We start from the raw sequence: 20,409 nt of genomic DNA on the forward strand, positions 1-20,409 counted from the left end.
CATACTAAACCACTTATGTGCCCACATCCCCTACCTGTTGGGGGGGGATGGTCTATGCATCCGGGAAAAAGAGCAGACAGAACTTTAATTCCTGTGTTGAAAGCACTAGTCCTAATTCTCGGTTTCCAGCTCAAAATGCCCCAGAACCAATCCTGCCGCGCCCCCCCCCACCCCTCTGCTGACTTCTGTTGTAGGTAAAACAGCAATTATTACTTACACAAAAGTGGAAGAGCGGTCTGGTATAGGACTATTTCTGGTGTCATTAGTAATTTTATATTTTTGTTATTATGCTTTCACTTGGTTACAACCAAAGTTATTATAATGTGCAAGTTGCCACTATTTTGGAAAATTAATTGCAGTTTTCTGTTTCAATATTATGCCTTCTTCCAATTAGAAAATGAAAGCAGAGAGGGCACATAGGCAGCTTAGTGTTTTGAGAATTCAGCAGAACTTCAGCTCTGCATTCTCCAAATGCCTAACTTAAAAAACCAAACAGAAATGAACAAAATGCCCTCCCTGGTTCCAGAGCCAGGGAGTCAGACAGAAAATAAGACGCCGAAGCAGAGTAGCATGTCCAGCCTAGAGGAGTCTGGAATGGACAGAGGGGAGGAGGAGATAAAATATGTGCTGAGTATTATTTTTCCAGACTTGCCAATCATACCAAAATTGGGAAGACTGAGCCTAGCTTCAGAAGCAGAGAAGGGAAATATCGAAAGGACCCTGATCCTAGAAACAAGGACAAAAATTAAAATGGCTCAACATGGGGGAAGAACAGAATCCAGCACATGGACATTCAAGGGAGTGCCCCGGAGGGCAGCAACAGCTGAGAAGATATGGGAGGTGAAGCACAGACAGCCAAAAAGCCAAGTAAGAGTCTGGTGGAAAATGGAGCCCAAAGGCTGCCATGGCCACAACAAGATTAGCCAAGGGTCAAAGCACCACGCATAAAACCACAAGTAAACCCAAGACTGAGTCTCTTCCTTGCTGAGGAGGCCGAGGGCAGAGACCTCAGATGAAGAAAGCAGTCATTAAGAACAGCAGTTCTCAAACACGAGTGCGTATCAGAATCACCTGGAAAGCCTGTTTTACAAATACAAACACCTGTGCCCCTCCCGCCCCATTCTTATGGGGCTCTCTAGGCCTGAAGTGCTGTCTGTTTCTGACAAGAACCTCGTGTATTCCAGTGCAGGTTGTCCGAGGAGCACAGTTTGAGAAGCACTAATCCAGACGTATGAAGAACCGCTTAGAATAAATGCACCAAGGTGAACCAGCAATCAGCAATTCATTTTCAGAAGAGTTTTCATATGGGACTGGGTAAGAGATCATCTCTTGGGCAGAGATGTCACTTAGTGGGAATTAAGATCAGTCAGTGCTCTGGAGGACATTCTCCTGGGAATGTCTGTTGGTCCAACAAGCTCACCTCTCTGAATATTACCATAGTGAATTCCAAGAGGTAAGACTAAAATGAAGGGGAATTCTGGGTAGAGAAGCTTGAGGACAGGCCCATCTCCCACAAAAGCATTGCTTCAATGCTTCAAAGACAGAGCTTGACGTTACAGATGGAGACACCCACCTATACTTACCTGTGCAAAGAGGGAGATGCTCTACTGTCCCATTAAACCCTCGCTCCCTGTTCTCAGACAAAAAGGCACTTCTTGCCTTAAACGGTGGTACAGCAGAGCTATCCAAAACTGGTGTCTTCCCTCCACCAATGACTGAATTCGGGGACATGTGCTGAATGCTTTGGTGCCTCTGGATGTAAGGGGCAACCAAGACCTGGAAAACCAGAAACCTTTCTGTAGCGCAGGGGTTTAAAGTGAGACTCGGTGGACACAGGGTAAGCAAAACCTTGTTCAGAAGCCTGGATCCCATCTCTTGGGTGAGAGGAACACTTCCCAAATGGGAACTTTCTAGTTACTTCAGCTCCCTAAGTGGCAGATGGTGCCTACTGAGAATCAAAAAAGCCTCACTAGGAGGCCTGAGAAACAGCTCTTGTCACGAGGCATGCAGCAGCTGGCTAGCCGCCCTGAGCCCCCGAGAAGGACAGCAATGGATTACCACATCTCCCCAGCAGACTCCTCCAACTGCATTCCCAGAGCTGCCAGCCCCATATGTGACAACATCTTGGCTTCCGCCCTGTAGCTGTTTGCCCTTAGCCAGATGTTTCTAGCTACTTATGGGGAAGAGGAACCTTGCCACGATGGAGGACTGGCAGGCTGTGCCCAGGAGTTGGGCAGGAGCCCTGGCTTCCGGAAGAGGCTGGAGATGTCCATTAGTGTTGCTGAAATCAGATCCTGTCTCTTAATGATTATAAACAATTATTCCACAATTAGGCAGGAAGGGTTTAGAAGAACAGCTGTTGGGACCAGGATTCTAGGTAGTGAAAGGCAGACGCCAGGTACTTTAACCATCCGAATCTGCTGAAAAGAAGCAAAATAAGAATATTTAAACTAAACCTCAATGTCCATCCTCAAATATCTAGATAAGAAAACAGGCCTGTGAACTTCCCATAATATCTTCTCCCAAGCACCTAATTCCAGACACTTCCAAAGTCATCTGGAATCCAAGAATGGGGACTTTCCTGTCAGTATGATGTCAAGAGCACAGACTGCCTGTTTCTACCCTTTCAGAGGCTTGGTGGAACATGCTGTCACCGTTCACTGGTTCTGCTCGTTGTCACCTAGAAATGTTAAGGAGGACACTTTTCTTGCGATTCTCTTCCATTCATTCAGCTTCTCCTAAATGTCAGGTTCCTTATTAGGTACTTGGACTTCATAAACATGGCACAGATATGGTCTTCACTCTCGAGGAGCATCACAGTCCAAAAGAGAATGACAAGGAAACAAGTAAGTGCAGTCTGGTGTGATGAGTTTTAACACAAGCTCGAGGAACCAAGTAGGGTGGTGGCCCAAGGAGGGAGTGATTTAGAAAAGTCCCGCAGAAGGGAAAGAGCAGCCGAAGTCAGGTTTGAGAGATAGGAGGGCAGGCCAGGTAAAAGGCACACTGGCAAGAAGAGGCCTTCTGAAATTCAGGGTGCTTGAAAAGTGACTCAGCAGAGTCAGATAGAGGGGTCCCTCCCTGTAGGAGATGGGAGGAAGAGGCTGGCAACCTCCATGCTAGGCCACCTACTTTCTACGTAACAGATCCCATCTCCAGCTTTTTCTTTGAAACAAATGCTTCCATTCCAGGCATCAAGCATCTACATGCATCGCACTAAATGAAGGGCCCTGGGGGATATGCCCCTAAGGAGCTTACACTGAACCTAACTGGGCAGATTAAACATACACACCACTCAGCTAAAGAAAACACAAAACAACACATAAACAAAAGTGCATAAAACTATAAATGGCACAACACAAAGTGCTAAGGGAATTAACAGGTTCTTAGATTGAGACACAGCTTAAATACCATCTAATTAGAGAACCATTCAAATTTTCAATTCCCCTTGGCAAAAGCAAATGAGCCCCCACGGGAACTCAGAAACCAGTATGGTTGCGTCCAGAAGGCCACTAACCCCACGATGCCCAGAGGCTTTTAAGGCAATACAAGAGAGGTCCACCTCAGACAAGAGAGGGTCCCAATAGGACCTTCCTCTACTCATGAAATGGATGAGACCATTAAGAGCATAGCAGCTACCCAAAGGCCTCATCTTCCAACATGACTACAACCCATAGAAAAGAACACTTCATAGTATACCATATATCACTTTTTATAGCTCGCTTCCTCAAAAAAAATTTTTTTTTAATAAGCATAAATATTTCATTGGGTCCTTCATGTATCTTCAGACTAAAGGTCTCACACTGAGGTAAGGAGGTATTCAGTTCAGGCTTCATCCAAAGATACTTCCAGGCCTCTGGGGTGCTCGGCTCAGGAACTAGGGTGTAAGAAAGCTCCTGCCTTTTAACAGTCCAGAGCTTCTAAAAGTGAAGCCTGCTAGTCACAGATGGGCTGGACTGCAGTCTTTCATACTCCTTACGAACATGCTACCTCTAGCCCGGGCTGGGAGGTCACACCATTGTCCAAGTCTGGAGAGCTGCCCTACAATGCAGGCACAAGCTATGGCACTCACCCTCATGGAGGTCTCGCCACCATGGGCCTGTTGCAGCCTGAAGACCTGGGCCACCATGTGCTCTGTGGAGGGATGCAGCAGGATCCTCCTCGAGGCCAAGCCCACCATTACGTATCGGCCCATTGGGGACAGGCTCACCGAAATGGCATTGGGACCTGAGAGCCAACAGAACAGAGAGACGTTTCCCAGAGTTCTGGCAAGAACATTACAAGGAAATAATGTTCCCTCTCAGTCTTTTCTTTATTTCCAATTTGCATCTTTGGTTACCCAGGGGCTCTCTCATAGGAGTGCAGAGAGGAGGACAATGAAAAGGCATGTCAAGTATTGAGTACAAGTATGACATACAGAAAGTACTTGACAAATGCTAACCACTGCCATCATAGCACCGCATCTTAAAAAACTGGCACCATACTGTAAATACTACTTTAAGATCTACTATTTCCATTTCATACATAGTGACCATTTTTCCACCATTAAATATTCTTCTATAAGAACATTTTAAAGGCCAAATGGTATTCTGCCCTACTGGTGCACCATCATTTATTTAGGCAATTCTTCACCGTTTGATATTTTTCTCTATGATAAGTAACACTGCTATGAACATCCTTGTATATAAATCTTCGTATAGTTCTCTGATTATTTCCTTAGAAGTGGGGCTGCTGGATCAAAGAGAACATACATTTTAGGGGCTTTTAATACACAATACCAAACTGGCTTGCAGTGTTTGAGTGTGCCTGCGTCCCCAGGCCATGACAAAAGCTCCTCCTTTCTCCACGGCCGTGACAACAGGAGCGTGTTGGTGATGCTATCATGGCAGGAAGGACTATTACTCTGAGAGTCTTCTGCAATGCCACCAGCCAGGACTCCTGCAAAACAATCTTCCTCTGGCCGGTGCCCCAGGGAAGCAGGGGCAGGATATGACCATTCCTCCTACCTAAGCTGTGCCTCACCTAGAAATGCCCATGCCAAGGCACCAGCGTCCCTCTGTCACTAGGTTGGGCTTCCTATCCCTTACCAAATCGCTTGGTGTAGAGCATTTCACCCAGGTTATGGGGGGCCAAGGAGTACACCGCCAGGATGCCTTCATCAGGAAAGCCCCTCTGGCTGCTAGGGATGAAAGCGGCCAGGAGCTGGCCGTCTGCAGAAATGTCACAGCTGGCATCATTGTAGATCTTGCAGTTCTGCACCAGCACGTTCACGGACGCTGCAGCAGACAAAGAAAGAAAAGAGGGTAAGAAAGTTTGGAGTGGATGGCGTGAAAAATTCTGGGCCAAGAAATTTTGGGGCCTCTCGAAGGGCTGGAACCCTCTCTAAAAATGCTAAAGGCCTCCTTGTCAATCAAACTAAAATGTCATGGAACAAGGAACACAAGAGACAGGAAAGAGATGTGTCTTTTACCACTTTAACAGGAAACAACAGATAGTCAACACAATCACAACCACCTGCTGAGTCTGAGCCCACACTTAGGAAACATCACTGGAGATTAGATAAGGAAAAAGTTATTAAAAATTGGTCCTAGACAGCCACTCAACAGCTGTTATTGTTCAAAAGATCAAAACTAAGATGAATGAAAATGCAAAGCCACTGATTCCAACAGAAAGGTGATCCAGGTAAAGCTTCGTTGGGGTGAGAGTCCTGCCACATAGCTGCTATGCGACCTTGGAGAAGGAAGTCATTTCATGAGTTTGTTAAGTCTTATTCTCTCACTTCAGAGAAATGGAACTGTTAGAGACTTCAGTCTTCTGGACAGCTCCTTGCTAATATGAATTCCTAATGCCACAAGAGAGGACAAAGAGAAACACAGTCCAGCCGTGGCGGGATGGCTGGAACTCTTCATTTCTCACTATGCTCTTATCCATACCATAAGAAACATCCAGGGGCAGCCCCAGCCTGTACTTAGCAGCTACTAAGAATTAAGCCCAGGATCGGGGCACCTGGGTGGTGCAGTTGTTAAGCGTCTGCCTTCGGCTCAGGGCATGATCCTGGCGTTCTGGGATCGAGCCCCACATCAGGCTTCTCTGCTAGGAGCCTGCTTCTTCCTCTCCCACTCCCCCTGCTTGTGTTCCCTCTCTCGCTGGCTGTTTCTCTCTGTTAAATAAAAAAAAAAAAAAAGGAATTAAGCCCAGGATCAGCCAGGCAGCAGGCTCTCAGCTCAAGGGAGCGGGGTGGGGGTGGGGGTGGTGGAAGAATGTGTTGGTGGGGATGGGGAGATCCCGCTCCACAAGACAGGACTAAGGAGATGTTGGCCAGCACTGGGTCTGTGCCTGCACGCTTTGTTTTGGTTTTCATTCGAATCTCCGAAGCCCACTGTGTAATTCCCTGACAGGAGGAAGTGGCTTACCCTTGATGTGAGCCTGGGAACACAGTGCCCAAACCATGGGCACAAGCAGAACAGCACAACACATCCAAAGGGACCAAGCTCCTCTGGGCTTTGTCTCACTTAGACCTACTTCAAATGTACATGCAAAGAGACCTTTTGGTCCTTCTCTTATTTGAAGATTACCTGGATGTCCACTGTCAAATGCATTATGGTAAAGAAAAAGAAAAAGGAAAAGGAGAAGCAAAAGAAAGAGAAAAAAAAAAAAAAGAAATGGCAAGGAAGGGAAGGGAAAAGAAAGAAGCCAAGCTCAGCTGTCCTCATCAAATTCCAGGTGATCTATTCCAGGAAGCCCAAAGGCTTGCCCTGGAAGATCAAGGGCAAGTTTCCCCAGGAAATTACTTTAAGGAAAACAAAACAAAGAATTGTTTTTCGAGGGCCTTGAGGCTTAGGGGCTCAGGGACTCAGAGAGATTTCTAACACTCTATACTCATCCTCCGTTCCCTGTGTGTGGCTAATGAAGCCACAGAGATGACAAAGTAAATCAAAAAAGACATCAGAACACATTGATTAGGCTACTGTGCCAACTCTCGGGGGCTGACACCTACAGCACCATTACACACAAAACCGAGAAGGGACCACAAGGATGGCTCTGTTTGCTAACTAATAAAATAATGACATCCAAATATTCACTGCTATCACCATTAGGGCTCTGTACTGCTCAACTTCCAACCCACCATCTGCTCCACCCTGTGTGGCTAGATTTATCTAGTTAGCACTGAGACCGTCTGCTCCTTAGTCAGGGTCCCAAGCCTGGTGCCAAAAAGATGACAATCTTTTCCTTCTTCCCTGAACTGATTCCAGTTGGGGATACATAAAAAAAGGGGGGGGGAGGGAACGGGCGAAGCGTCAGCAATGAGTCCATCTTGATTTTCTAACCTTGTGGCTGGCACAACGTTCAGAAAGATAAAAAGAAACTGACAACTGAGACTAACCACCAAACTTTAAGACAGTTTTGCACAATTACCATTTATTCCATATTTAATGTTTCAAAAATGCATGGTGGGTGTTTTATGAAAGTACACTTTTCTATCTTGCTGTTGCATAGATCTTACTCGTGTGTGTTAACATGCAACTCCGTCAAATGTACAGAAGCCTACAGTAACCCATAAAACTCACCACCAGTGTAAAAAAAGCATTTAACTCCTTACTGCCAGACTAATTCCTAAGCGGGGCCAGGGTGGGAAGGAGAGTACAAGTAAGGTTTTCCTTTTTCTGGAAAGCTTGGCTCTAAGCCCCTGAAAAACTGGGCGTATAGACAAAAATCATTTTGTCAGCCTCCAATCCAAGCCGCTGTGTTTGTGTTTACTACATTATGATGATTCCAAATCAGTGGCCACCTCCCAAATTTCGTCCCCTCCCCACCAACTCCATCCAGTTTCAAAAGCGCTCCCCGTCACTGCGGTGAGCACACAGACAGACATGCAGATGACCAATGAAAAGAGAAGTCTGAAAATTCAAGCAGAGCTTCTCCGGCAGCAGGTTTAACTGCAGAAACTGTGCAGCTAGTGCTCGAGGGTTTCACTCCTGCCCTAATGAAGGGGATGTGGCAGGCACACGGTGATTTGGTAGCTTCGTTTCTGCGAGCACTGGGTGGTGTGTTTACAATTTCATTTTTATTTCAAAGTTCCAATTAGCAGCTTACATTTGCCACTCGTCTATTAATTTCCCACGTGGAAATGGAAATGCTCAGTTACAACGGTGAGTGGTCACTGCTCCAATTCACTTCTGCCGCTTCTCCTCACAAGGCTGCAATTTTGATGAGTTAATTTACACAGGACGAGATTTCTTGGACCTGTTACTTGGGCCACAGGAAAGTAATACACTAATGACAAGGACAACTCACTCTTTTTGGACTCAACAACAATGTAAGCAGGTAGAGAAAAAGGTGAAGTGAAATAAAGCCTAAGACACTGGCAACCCACTAAGACACTGGCAACCCACACACCGCTAGAAATCGTTGTTCTGTTCCCTGCCTGGCCTTACGACACTGCTTCTCAAGTGTTAGCATGCAGCAGAATCACCTGGAAGGCTTACTAAAAACACGAAATGTTGGGGTGAGGCCTGAGAATTTGCATTTCTAACAAGTTCCCAGGTGTCTCTGATGCTGCTGGTCTGGGACCACACTTGACAACTGCTGCCTTACCAAACAGTCCTTGATCCCTGAGCTGTAGCTCCAGCAACGTTCCCTGCACTTACAGGCAAAAACACATGTGGGGAAGGGTGATGGGGCAGCTCGGGATGGAAATAAAGGTTAGGAAAGAAAGGATTTTTCAAATCAAAGCTGCTTAAGAGCTTCAGGGGGCAGCTCCAGGGAGAGAAAAAATGATGCAGAGGACAGCAGGAAGCCATGTTCCAGACTCTGCAATGTAATCTCCTCCTAATTATAAATGATTTCCAAGTGAAAATGCCCTAGCAGGGAATGGGAGGGGTTAGAAATACTGATGCCTGGAGGAGCAGATGGCTCTGCCTTCCTATCAGCTCCATAAATTATAAACAAACACCTTGTACAAAGATCGATTTGTAGCCTGTTGCTGGCTGACCAGATGAGGCCATGGGACCGATTAGCAGTTGCAGTACTTTTGCAAATGCATTAGATACTGATTTGGAAAACTCGAAGGGGTTTAAATCAGCAGGAAAATTTCCTTTCGGCTATCTCTGAGCCCCTCAAGTTGCAGAATAAGACCTCCTACACAGCACTCCAGATGACACTACAAGTCCTCCCCAACGGCACCAATCACTGTATCTCCTGGGGCATGGTCTGCCTTACACCATTCAGCTGGTGGATTTCTGAAAGCTGGTGCTGGCAGTGCACCCAAATGACCAATGCTCTTTACCTGTAAGAGCTCACTCTTAAAAACCAGAGTGAACCCAATGAGCTACTTTTTCATGAAAGTGGATTCAGAATTATCTACATCTGTGAGGCCTTTTCATAAACTTCTAAACTTTAAAGAGTAAGCAATTCATTAATGCTGCATCCCAACTGAGAGAAACATGTGGCAAGAATCTTTAACCTAACTCCAGAAAAAAGTTAAATACAATTCAAGTAAGTCAGATGACCAAAAACATAATGGCTGTTGAACACATGAGTAAAACTCAAGACCAGTGGCTCCCAGGCATGGGCTGTGCCAAAGCCAAAGGCTACCCTTCACTGAGAGGTATGTGGTGTTCAGAAATGAATCCTACAGCAAAAGAGATTCCCTACTTACTTTTCTCACAGCTGAATCTGTCAAGAGTGAAGCTGCCAACCGTAACTAGACTTTATTCAGACCAACCAGCAAACACAGTTAAGAGCTAATGGCAGGACACTCAGATAAAAGCGACTGTCATTCTAGAGGGTAATACCATTGAAAGGAACAATGGCTATCATTGGGCATATATGCCCTAAACTCCCAGAGTGCAGTTTTTCTTCTAAGGTCAAAACTCTAAGAAAAATAGGGCACTATTAAGAAGCAGAATTCTAGGGGCGCCTGGGTGGCACAGCGGTTAAGCGCCTGCCTTCGGCTCAGGGCGTGATCCCGGCGTTATGGGATCGAGCCCCCACGTCAGGCTCCTCTGCTATGAGCCTGCTTCTTCCTCTCCCTCTCCCCCTGCTTGTTCCCTCTCTCGCTGGCTGTCTCTATCTCTGTCGAATAAATAATAAAAAAAAAAAAAAAAAAGAAGCAGAATTCTAATACCATGCATGAGCCAAACGAGTCCATCTGGTTGCACATGATGCTCTCTGATCAACTCAGGTTTTACAAGAGTCAGGATCAAAAGATGTAAGAAGAAACACAGAAGGAGGATTATAAGAAGTTGTAGTTGGAACAAGTTGAGGCTTATACAAAACACGTTAAGGACAACCAGAAAGGCCATCAAAGCTATGCTAGCAGCATATTCAATGCCTGTATTCTGAGTATTTTGCTTCTCTATCAAGGCAAATGATCTGCGACTGGGCAGAAACGGCATGCTTGAGAAGGACAGGAAGCCCATTACAGATAAGGCAACAGGGTGAGAGCAACACCTTGTTCACATGAACATCACTCTCCAGAGAGGAAGACTACATACCTCAGAGTAGTAAAGATGGGGCAGGTGGGAATTTATAGAGTTATGGCCATACTCTCAAAGAATCATCTCAAAGGTGCAATTTTCTAGAAAAAGACATGCTGAAAATAGCTAGCACTTACTGACCATTTACTTATGTCAGGCACTGTTCAGGATGCCTAACATTATTAACTAACTTAATTCTCACAACAACCCTATGACGTTTGCACTATTACAAGTCTCATTTTATAGAAAAGAAATTAAGGTGGAGATTAAGTAACTAACCAAGATCATACTGCTAGAAGACGGCTGACCAGGGATTTGAACCCAGACAGTGTAGCTTAAGAGTTCACCTGTTTAACCATCACAGGACAGTTGACAGAGAAAGTTATCAAAGAACTACCTCCCCCTACACATGCAAAAGCAAGCAAGCAAGCTAACAAGCAAGCAAGTAAGCATGCATGCATCAGGGCCAGACCTTTAAAGTATAAAAAGTATAAATAATTCCAATTCTATTTAAACTTTTCCAAAGAAAAAAAAGAAAAACTTCCAAATTATATTTATAACACAAGCAAAGTAACATTGATACCAAAACCCATAGATTTCATAAAAAAGAAAAGTTCTGGACAGAGCCATCTCACTTAAAAACATCAGTGAAAAAAGTCTATTCAGCAAGCTACAGGGAAGGAATTTTACATTAAAGAATACTCCACGAACACGTGGACTTTAGTCAAGAAATATAAGGATCGGTTCAATGTTACAGAATCTACCAATATAATGATTATACTATTAGATCAAAGGAGAGGGAAAAAAACCCCACAATTATCTTCATAGATGCTGGAAAGTCATGACTAAATTCAATATCCATTCTTGATAAAAACTCTTAATAAAATGGGAAAAGATGACTTCCTTAAAATGATAAACTGGCTCTAGTTCAACCTAAAAGCTGGCAATATGCTTACTGGGGAAAAAGCTAGGGGCACATGGCTGGCTCAGTCAGAGAAGCACGTGACTCCTGATCTCAGGGTCATGAGTTCAAGGCCCACACTGGGTGTAGAGATTACTTAAATAAATAAAACTTAGAAAAAAAAAAGTACTGGGAAAAAGAAATTTTCCCACTAAAATCAGGAGCAATATGAGGATGAGTTATTATCTAACACTGTTTCAATGGTAGCCAAAGCAAATACATAAGAGAAAGAAATCACGAATGTAAAACTTAGAATGGAGAAGATAAAATTATCATTACTTACAGATAACAAACCTAGAACACCCAGGAGATTTGCCTGAGTAACAGCTACAATTAGTAAACAATTCAGTAAGATATTAGTAGGATTTTAAAAATAAGCTTATAACAATAAACTTAAGAACTGTATAGGATCTAGGGGCACCTGGGTGGCTCAGTAGGTTAAGCATCCAAATCTTGATTTCAGCTCAGGTCATGATCTCGGGGTGGTGGGATCCAGCACCAAGTCTGGCTTCATGCTCAGCAGGGAGTCTGCTTGGGATTCTCTCCCTCTCCTTCTGCCCCTCCTTTGGCTCAGGGTGTGATCCCACAGTCCTGGGATCGAGTCCTGCATCGGGCTCCCTGCTTCACTGGGAGCCTGCTTCTTCCTCTCCCACTCCCCCTGCTTGTGTTCCCTCTCTCGCTGGCTGTCTCTCTCTCTCTGTCAAATAAATAAATAAAATCTAAAAACAAAAAAAAAGATTTTATTTGTGTGTGAGACAGAGAGAGAGCAAAAGTAGGGGGAGTGGCAGGCAGAGGGAGAAGAAGGCTCCCTGATGAGCAAGGAGCCCGATGCAGGACTCGATTCCAGGACACTGAGATCATTACCTGAGCTGAAGGCAGACACTTAATCAACTGAGTCACCCAGGCATCCCTAAAGAAAACTTTAAAACATTCCTGAGAACACAAGAGAAACTCGTGGAAATGGAAAATCATACCATATTCTTAAATCTAACCATAAAGATATTTAATCTCCTTAACTTACAAATTTAATGTGACTTCAATAATTATATTAATGGGATTTTTTCAGGGGGATGAAGGGAAGAAGCAAAATAGTTTTAAAGTCCATAAAGGAAAACAAAACTGCTTGAGCAGACAGGAAAAATTGGATTAAAAAAATGACAAGAAGAGACGAGTCCTACCAGATTCTAAAACACAATGCCTGAAAACTTAAACCCCTGTGGTACTCTCACATGAATAATCAAACAGATCACTAGGACAGAATGGATAGTCTAGAAATACATCTAAATATACACAGGAAAGTAAAAATAGGATCAAAGTGACATCCCAAATCAATGGAGGCAATTAGTCTATAAACGATTTATAGACAATCAGTCTATAAACTGGTTGGGACAAATGAGTAGCCATATGGGATAAAAGTGGGATCATATTCTGCTTATTTGGGACTAGGTTAAACTTCTAGTGAATCAAAGACCTAAGGGTAAAAAAAATAAAATATAAAAGTATTAACTGATCTTCCTAACGATGACACAAAATCTGGGAACCATAAATGGGAAGATGGATAATTCTGACTACTTAAAATAAGTTCTATGACAAAAATAACCTTCAGCAAAGTCAAAAGAAAAATGACAACCAGGAAACTCCTCTTGTAAGTTAATTTTCTGATTTAGAAAGAGCTAGAACTGATAAGGAAAAGATCAGCAACACAATAAAAAATAGGTAAAGCACATGGACAGGTCAAGAAAAGGCAAGATACACGAACTAAGTGTATGAAGAGGCACACGACCTGGTTTGTAATATGAGAAATACAAATTTAAAATACCTGCATACTATTTTTTACCTATCAGATTTGCAAATATCCAAAAATATGGTAACACATTCTGCAAGCAAGAGTTTAGGGGGAACAGGCATTCTCATAAACTGCAGGCAAGAGTATAAATTGGCATAACCCCTAGAGATAGTGACTCAGCAGCAGCTACCCAATCACAGGTGTATGTACTCTTCCTAACTACAATTCCACTTCTAGGGATTTATCCTATAGGGATTTATCCTGTAGATAATCTTGCACAGGTGCAAAATGACAAACTGCAACATGTTTTGTATAGGAAAGACTGAAAACAATTTAAGAGTTCCTCAGAGGAAGACTGGTTGAAAAATGACTGATTAAAAAATGGAACCCAGAGATTCCACTTAGACAATGGAATACTAGGCAGTCATTAAAAAAGAAAGAGTAAACTCTTCATATACTGGTATGTAAAGATCACCAAGATATACTGTAAAGTGCAGAAAGCAAAGTGCAGAAAGAAGAGTGTATAACATGTTACCACCTGGGTTAAACACAAGATGGAAAAATATACATTTGCATTTACCTATATATACACACATACAATATCCTTGAAAAGATACATAAGAAACTGCTAATTGTGGTTGCTCTGGGGAGGAGTGGCCCATAGCTGGGAGCAGAGCTGGGAAACTTTTCACTGTCTATTATTTTATAGTCTAAAATTTTTTGAATGGTGAATGTATTTCAGATTATAATTTAAAAAAACAAAGTAAACAATATAAATAACTGGAAATAAACTGTGGTAAAGAAGAAGATCTGGCAAAAATCTGGAGATGAACAAGAAGACCTGGTATTCAATAAAGGAAAAAGTAGATTGCAGTTGATTCCCAGCAGAGTTAAAGAAAAAATTATTGAACATGTGGCTTATAAGCACTTAGAAAGAAACGATAGCTACTGTGGTTTCACTAAGATCAGGACATGAAAAATTAGCCTCATTTTCATGGTCTGATAAGGATACCAAGACTGGCATATCGGGAAATACCACGGATAGAGAATATCTTGATTATTTTAAGGCGTCTGACAAATTCTTACAATACCTTGCAGACAAGATTTAAAAAAAAAAAAAAATGTGGCCTTCAGTTGTGAGGACCATGCCCAGGGTGCTAATTCAGGAACCAAAGTCAACAAAGAGGAAGTCCACAGCAACATCACACAAGGCCCATCACACAGCAACATCATACAACGTCCTGACTGATCGACCATTTTTCCTAGTAATCCAAAGGAAGACAGAGAAAGTGTATTTATCAAATTAGTAGGTGATGTAAGACTAAGAGAAAAGGACTGATCCAAGGTTCAAAAAGACATTGAGAAGGAGGAGTTAGGAAGTGCAATTGATACTATGAAGGTAAAATTTAGTAAAAGCAAATACAAACCTGTTTTGGTTTTTAAAAGATTCAAACTGCACAAACTAACACAGAATGGTAGAGCCTCAATTTCTTAATAATTATCCAGGAATTTGAAGTGACCACAAACTGAATAGCGGCTTCAGGAAAAGCTGCTGAAATCTCAGGCTGAATTAACAACTGTCCAAACCACCATTGTGCTATGTACTGGACAGCTACCATCTGGAGTTTTCTACTCTGTTCTGGCCCCCCAAAGTCAAAGGGGAAGGTGAACAGAACTGTCAAGTATTTGAAAACCGGATCACTAAAAGGAATCTCAGGAAGGAAGTCTGGCCTGAGAAGAAAGATTCAAAGGGAAACGACAATTTATCTTCAAACAGCTGAGGATCATCAGAAGAGGTATCATAGACATACGTTACGGAGATTCAGAGGTAGAACCAGGACCAACGGGAGGAAATAACAGCAAGGGAACAATAACAGGAGCTTATCAGTGATGGATCAGGCCATCTCATCAGATAGTGTGACCTGTCACTTTAAGTATTCAAGCAGAAGCTGAACTGCCACTTCTTAGGAATGTGCAAATCCTTCATCAGATAGAAACTGAAATAAGTTGTCTAAAATGCTGTGATGGGGGCACCTGGATGGTGCAGGTGGTTAAGCATCCAACTCTTGGTTTCAGCTCAGGTCATGATCTCAGAGTCCTGGGATCGAGCCCTGAACTGAGACTCCACGCTCAGCACGAGTCTGAGATTCTCTCTCACCCTCTCCCTCTCCCCCTCTCGCCCATACTGTCTCTCTCGCCCTCTTAAATAAATAAACAAAATCTTTGAAACATAAAACGAAATAAAATAAAATAAAATGCTGTGATGAACAACTGGGATACGGGATTGCAGACTTCCCTGGAAGCTGGGAAAATGGACTACCAGAGAGACATGTTTGTAAATCACATACCAACCATGTCACTCACTTTGTTCCATCCAGCTCTGGATTAATAAATGAGTTTAACATCACCATAGTCTTTCTTCAAGGGGCACAAGGACTAGTTCTCAGTTCCTACACTCCATTCTCTTTCTCTGCTTCTCAGTTCCACTTAAACATTGAAGCTTAGGACAATGAGCTACTGGTTGGTGAACTCCCCAGAAGAGAGACAACTTCATCTCTGTGTCCACCTTGGCACTGCTCCTAGCACCACAGCTAGCATGGGTCGCTGCTCAGGGTGGGTGCTCAAAACATGTCTGCTGAATTACTGACGGAGAGCTGCAGAAATGGTACCGGGCAATCAGCTGCTCAACAAGATGATGAAAATGCCAGTGCTCTGTGGCTTTCTGAGTTCAGGCTCCCCTGTAAGAAATACCCCTTCCACCAGTACAAGCTCAACTTCGGCTTACCATTACTGATTTCAGGGAGGTCGAACTTAGTGAAGTCCCACCACTGGAGCCGGTAGGTAGTATTGGCAATGTTACTGGCCACAGCAGACTGTCCATCACCAATCACTGCCCCTGGTGGGGGAGAAGACAAAGAGAGCACAGTATAGTCTTTATCCACGTTTCCTCTGCAAACATTAAACACTACGTACTGGGATTAGCAGGAGAGGGGGAAGAGGAAGAACCATCTGCCAAGTCCCCATCTCACAGAGAAACCAGACATATCTCAAGAACAATTCTACCGGAAACATAATCCCATTCATCAGCCCCTCCCATGATTATTTAACATCTCCTTAGTGCCAACAGTGTGGCAGGTACCGTATACGTCCTGTCTGGTAGACTCAGTCTAAAGAGACAGATGAGTTTCATAAAAATGTGTGGGGGCCGAGGGGGGGGAGTGAAAAATGGGAGGACAACATTAACACAGAAAAGCCACACAGAAAAGCATTTCATTCCTGGATGTCTTTGTAGTAAGCAGCACTCTTTGGGAGAAAGCATCTCCTCCTTTGTACACGACCTTCTTCCTAATAAAACATCTCAAAAGGAGGCTTCCTCCAGGGAAGAGGCAGCCAGTATATAGCTTATTGGACAGACAGAGACGGTAAAGAACAAATGAAGTCATGCTTGTTAATTTCTTCTGGACCCCTGGCATGTAACACAGCAGAAATTTATGAGTCTGGCTTTTCAGTATCAGAATATTTTTATTAAGGCAATATTTTACAAACCCCTCCCCTCCCCGCCCCATGAGAACTTCCTTGAATCCGGATTCACTTGAAACATCTCACGGTTTAACTTTCCCTGAGATACACTTCTGTATGACATTTTTTTCCTTGGTAACCAATTAAATAAAAAATGGATTTTTTTTTTAACAGGGTGACACTTTAATTTGCAGTTGTATTTCATTTACATGAACATGTCATTTCCTCCTCCTCCTTCCGAGGTGCATTTCATACACAACCACCCTTTTGATCAGACAGAGCCAAACCCTCTTGGGAGAATAGAACACTGCTGTATGCTAGACAACCTAAATGGTATTCTCTGCTGCAAATCACCTCCTACTTTAAGAAACTGAACTTGTTAGAACTTACTAGCTTTGGAACAATGGCCAATTTTTATACCTAGATTCTTCAGTATCACCATCTTCCTCCTCTGCATATCACTGAAAAGGGTCCTGTCACCCGTTTTGTTTTTTTTCCCCCTTTTGGTAAGATGGATTTATTGCTCTACCATTCCTGGTCTTTCCCTATCCTTTCCTCAAATGGTCAAGAAAGGTTGTTCAGAGAGAAAATGTTCTCCATACAAGCCAGAAAAGTACTCTTCTCACTCTTCTCCCGTTGCAGCAAGCTATTACACGAGAAGACTCTCTTCAATATTAGTGGGGGCGAAAACTGGTTCATGGGGAAATCTTAGTGCAATCTAGCTTACCTCCAATATACTGCAGTATATGACAGATATACAACCTATATGTGATATTAAAATTTCATGGGCAGGGGGAATGATTAGGGAAAAACTATCTATGAAATCTCCTTAGGAGTGTAATAATTAAAGTAAAGGTTGAGGAATATGGTTCTAGATAAACCAATACCCTCCACCACAATTTATTCTTTAAAATCTTACAGATTCAAAGACATAGGCCCAAATGGTCATGATCTCCCTGAAGGCCTGAGAATGATAGCATTCGGGGGTGCTGTCAATGAGCCCACTGACTTCAAACTCCTACTGAGGGTCCTGTGGCATATCACTCAAATGAGGTAAATAAATGTATGTTCTTACTAATTTTAACCTTTATAGAATATTCTATAATAATTACACCTGATTTGAGAACTTTCACTGAACTACTTCTGGGTCATGAGGAGGGTAAGCTACATATAGGACTTTCTTAATAGGAACTTTTTGTTTTTAGGCCCGCTTGATAATGAAAATCATTTTTTAGTTCTAAGGTCTACCACCTCCTTGGAAAGAATTACTTAGTTTCACTGTGATCCACGCTCAACATCATTGAGATTATGAATTGTTACCCTGGCTTATTTATCTAGATAGCCGACATCTCCCTCTGACTACTAGTCTTTCTCACACCATTGTAGTTCCTTATCCTGTCCTTCAACTTTTAAAAGAAAAGCATAAAACACAAAATAATAGAAGGTGATTTCCCAGTTGATGATGAACGAAATGCTAGCTGCTAAAAGAGAGTAGGAAATAAACTGAAGAAACAAACTCCGTACTCTAGGAGCTTAAAATCTGGGGGAGAGGATGGGAGCTATAATCAGGAAAACAGTTAAGGAAAATACCAGATGCTTTAAGAGTGCTGTGGATCTGCAACTGGGAACATAATGATTAAGACTCCAACCCCCAGCTCCAGAAGCTCCTGCGCCATCGATGTCTCCAGAAATGTCTTCTGGAGAACAGCCGTGCAATGTAATAAACATGGATGGGTAGCACTGTGTGGAAGGGATTGGGGAGGTGTTCTCTGCCAACGGTGCCAGAGCGCTGAGGAGAAATGGAGCCTGGCACCAGGGAGTCGATTTTCAGTGCAGTGTAAACATAGATTAGGAAGCAAAAGATGCCAGCAACAGATTAGCGTATTGTCACCAGGTTCTCTTCTGCAAGAGCTGCAAGCCAGCTGAGCTGGTCTCTCGGAAACATCAGGAAGAAAAAGTATCACCCTATTCAAAAGCCCCAACATTTAGTAGGCCTCTGGCCACTAAGCTGAAGGTATAGGAAATATGCCAGAATGAGTTAATGGACTAAGCTACAAAGTATTTACATAGGAGGCACTTAGCCTCAGAAGCCAAATCCTGAGAGACTGCAGAGAGATTTCTGAGGCCTCAAGGTTTTCTCAGTAATAACGCGATGGAACAAGCTAGACTGAGGGTTTCTCAACCTCCACTACTGATACTTGGGGCCAGATAATTCTTTGTTTAGGGCGTGGGATTGGTCTCGGGCTTTTGGAGGGTGTTTAGCAAAATCCCTGGCCTCTGCCCACTAGATGCCAGTGGCACACTACCTCCTCACCCAGTTGTGACAACCAAGATTGTTTCTAAACACTGCCAAATGTTCCCTGGGGACCAAAATCATCCTTGGTTAGAAAACTCCAAGCTAAATAAATATAGCCTACATTTTAACTCCAAGATGGGCGTACTTAGGAAGTACCACTAGTAGAATGCCCACTGCTAACAGCATGCAAACTCTTAGTGATACCGATTTTGGAAAGAAACTAATCAAAGGCATAGCATTATACAAATATTCCCTTAGCAAACTTAGTTTCCCATTTCTGTCATGGATTAGAGGCTAGCCTGAACTGGGATATTATGGCTTATAGTTTGTTTTTTGTATGGTGTCCGAGAATACAGGCTTCCGAATCAGACAGAACTGATTTTGACACTTCCTCCTACCTAGTACCTACTGTAGTGTGACTGCTTTAATCTCTCTGAATCTCAGTTTCCTTATCTGTAAGAAGGGTATAATAATAACACCTACAGGGGCATCTGAGTGACTCAGACGGTTAAGCATTCAACTTTTGATTTTGGATCAAGTCAATGATCTCAGGGTCGTGAGACTGAGCCCTGCATCAGGCTCTGCACTCAGCATGGAGTCGGCTTGAGCTGCTCTCTCTCTCTGCCCCTCTTCCTGCTTGCTCTCTCTCTCCCTCTTTCTCTCTCTCTCTCAAATAAAACCTTTAAAAAAAATAATAATACCTACAATTTATAGGGTCATTAGGAGAACTTACTGAAACAGTAAATGTAAAGTGACAGCAAATAATAAGTGTCTAATAAATGACTACTATTAAAATTATTTTAATTATTTATTCCAATCTCTGTATGCTTTTCTTCTATAGGTATAGCTCTGTAATCAACAAGTCATAGATATAGGTCCTTTTATAAGAGACTGGTGCAAATTATGTGCCAGGGCCAAGAGACAGACGCATTTAATTTTAGAACTAAGGTCAAATGTCAAGGCCCTGGACTCTTTAGTAACTTTCTCCTTAAAAAACAGCCTAGGCCAGAACACATCACATTCCGGGCCACAAAACCCACTGTAACACATTTAAAAAAATAGGTATCATACAAAGTATGCTGTCAGATGACAGGCAATTAAACTAGAAATTAGTAGCAAAAAAATAACTGGAAAATCCCCAAATACATGGAGATTAAGCAACACACTTTAAATAACACACGGCTCAAGAAGACATCTCAAGAAAAAATTTAAAATATTTTGAACTAAATGAAGATGAAAATACAACTTATTAAAATTTGTTGGATGCAACAAAAGCACTGCTTAGAAGGAAATGTACTGCACTGAATGTATCAGAAAAGAAGAAAGATCTAAAATCAATAATTTAAGCTTCCAACTTAGGAAATAAGAAAAA

General features: G+C 42.8%; 1 protein-coding gene across 13 annotated transcripts in view; it reads right to left on the bottom strand.

Moving 5' to 3' along the window:
* AMBRA1 (autophagy and beclin 1 regulator 1) overlaps positions 1–20,409 on the bottom strand; it is a 167,422-nt gene that overhangs the window by 25,491 nt on the left and 121,522 nt on the right. For all 13 annotated transcript variants that reach the window (XM_011227947.3, XM_034644732.1, XM_034644731.1 and 10 more), the window contains 3 exons: positions 16,008–16,118; positions 5,085–5,273; positions 4,070–4,224 (listed from right to left, as the gene is read on the bottom strand). In XM_011227947.3, the coding sequence (XP_011226249.2) occupies positions 4,070–4,224; positions 5,085–5,273; positions 16,008–16,118 (455 nt within the window). The remainder of the gene's footprint in view (positions 1–4,069; positions 4,225–5,084; positions 5,274–16,007; positions 16,119–20,409) is intronic.

This window comes from Ailuropoda melanoleuca, chromosome 16, assembly GCF_002007445.2.
Source record: "Ailuropoda melanoleuca isolate Jingjing chromosome 16, ASM200744v2, whole genome shotgun sequence".
NCBI lineage: Eukaryota > Metazoa > Chordata > Mammalia > Carnivora > Ursidae > Ailuropoda > Ailuropoda melanoleuca.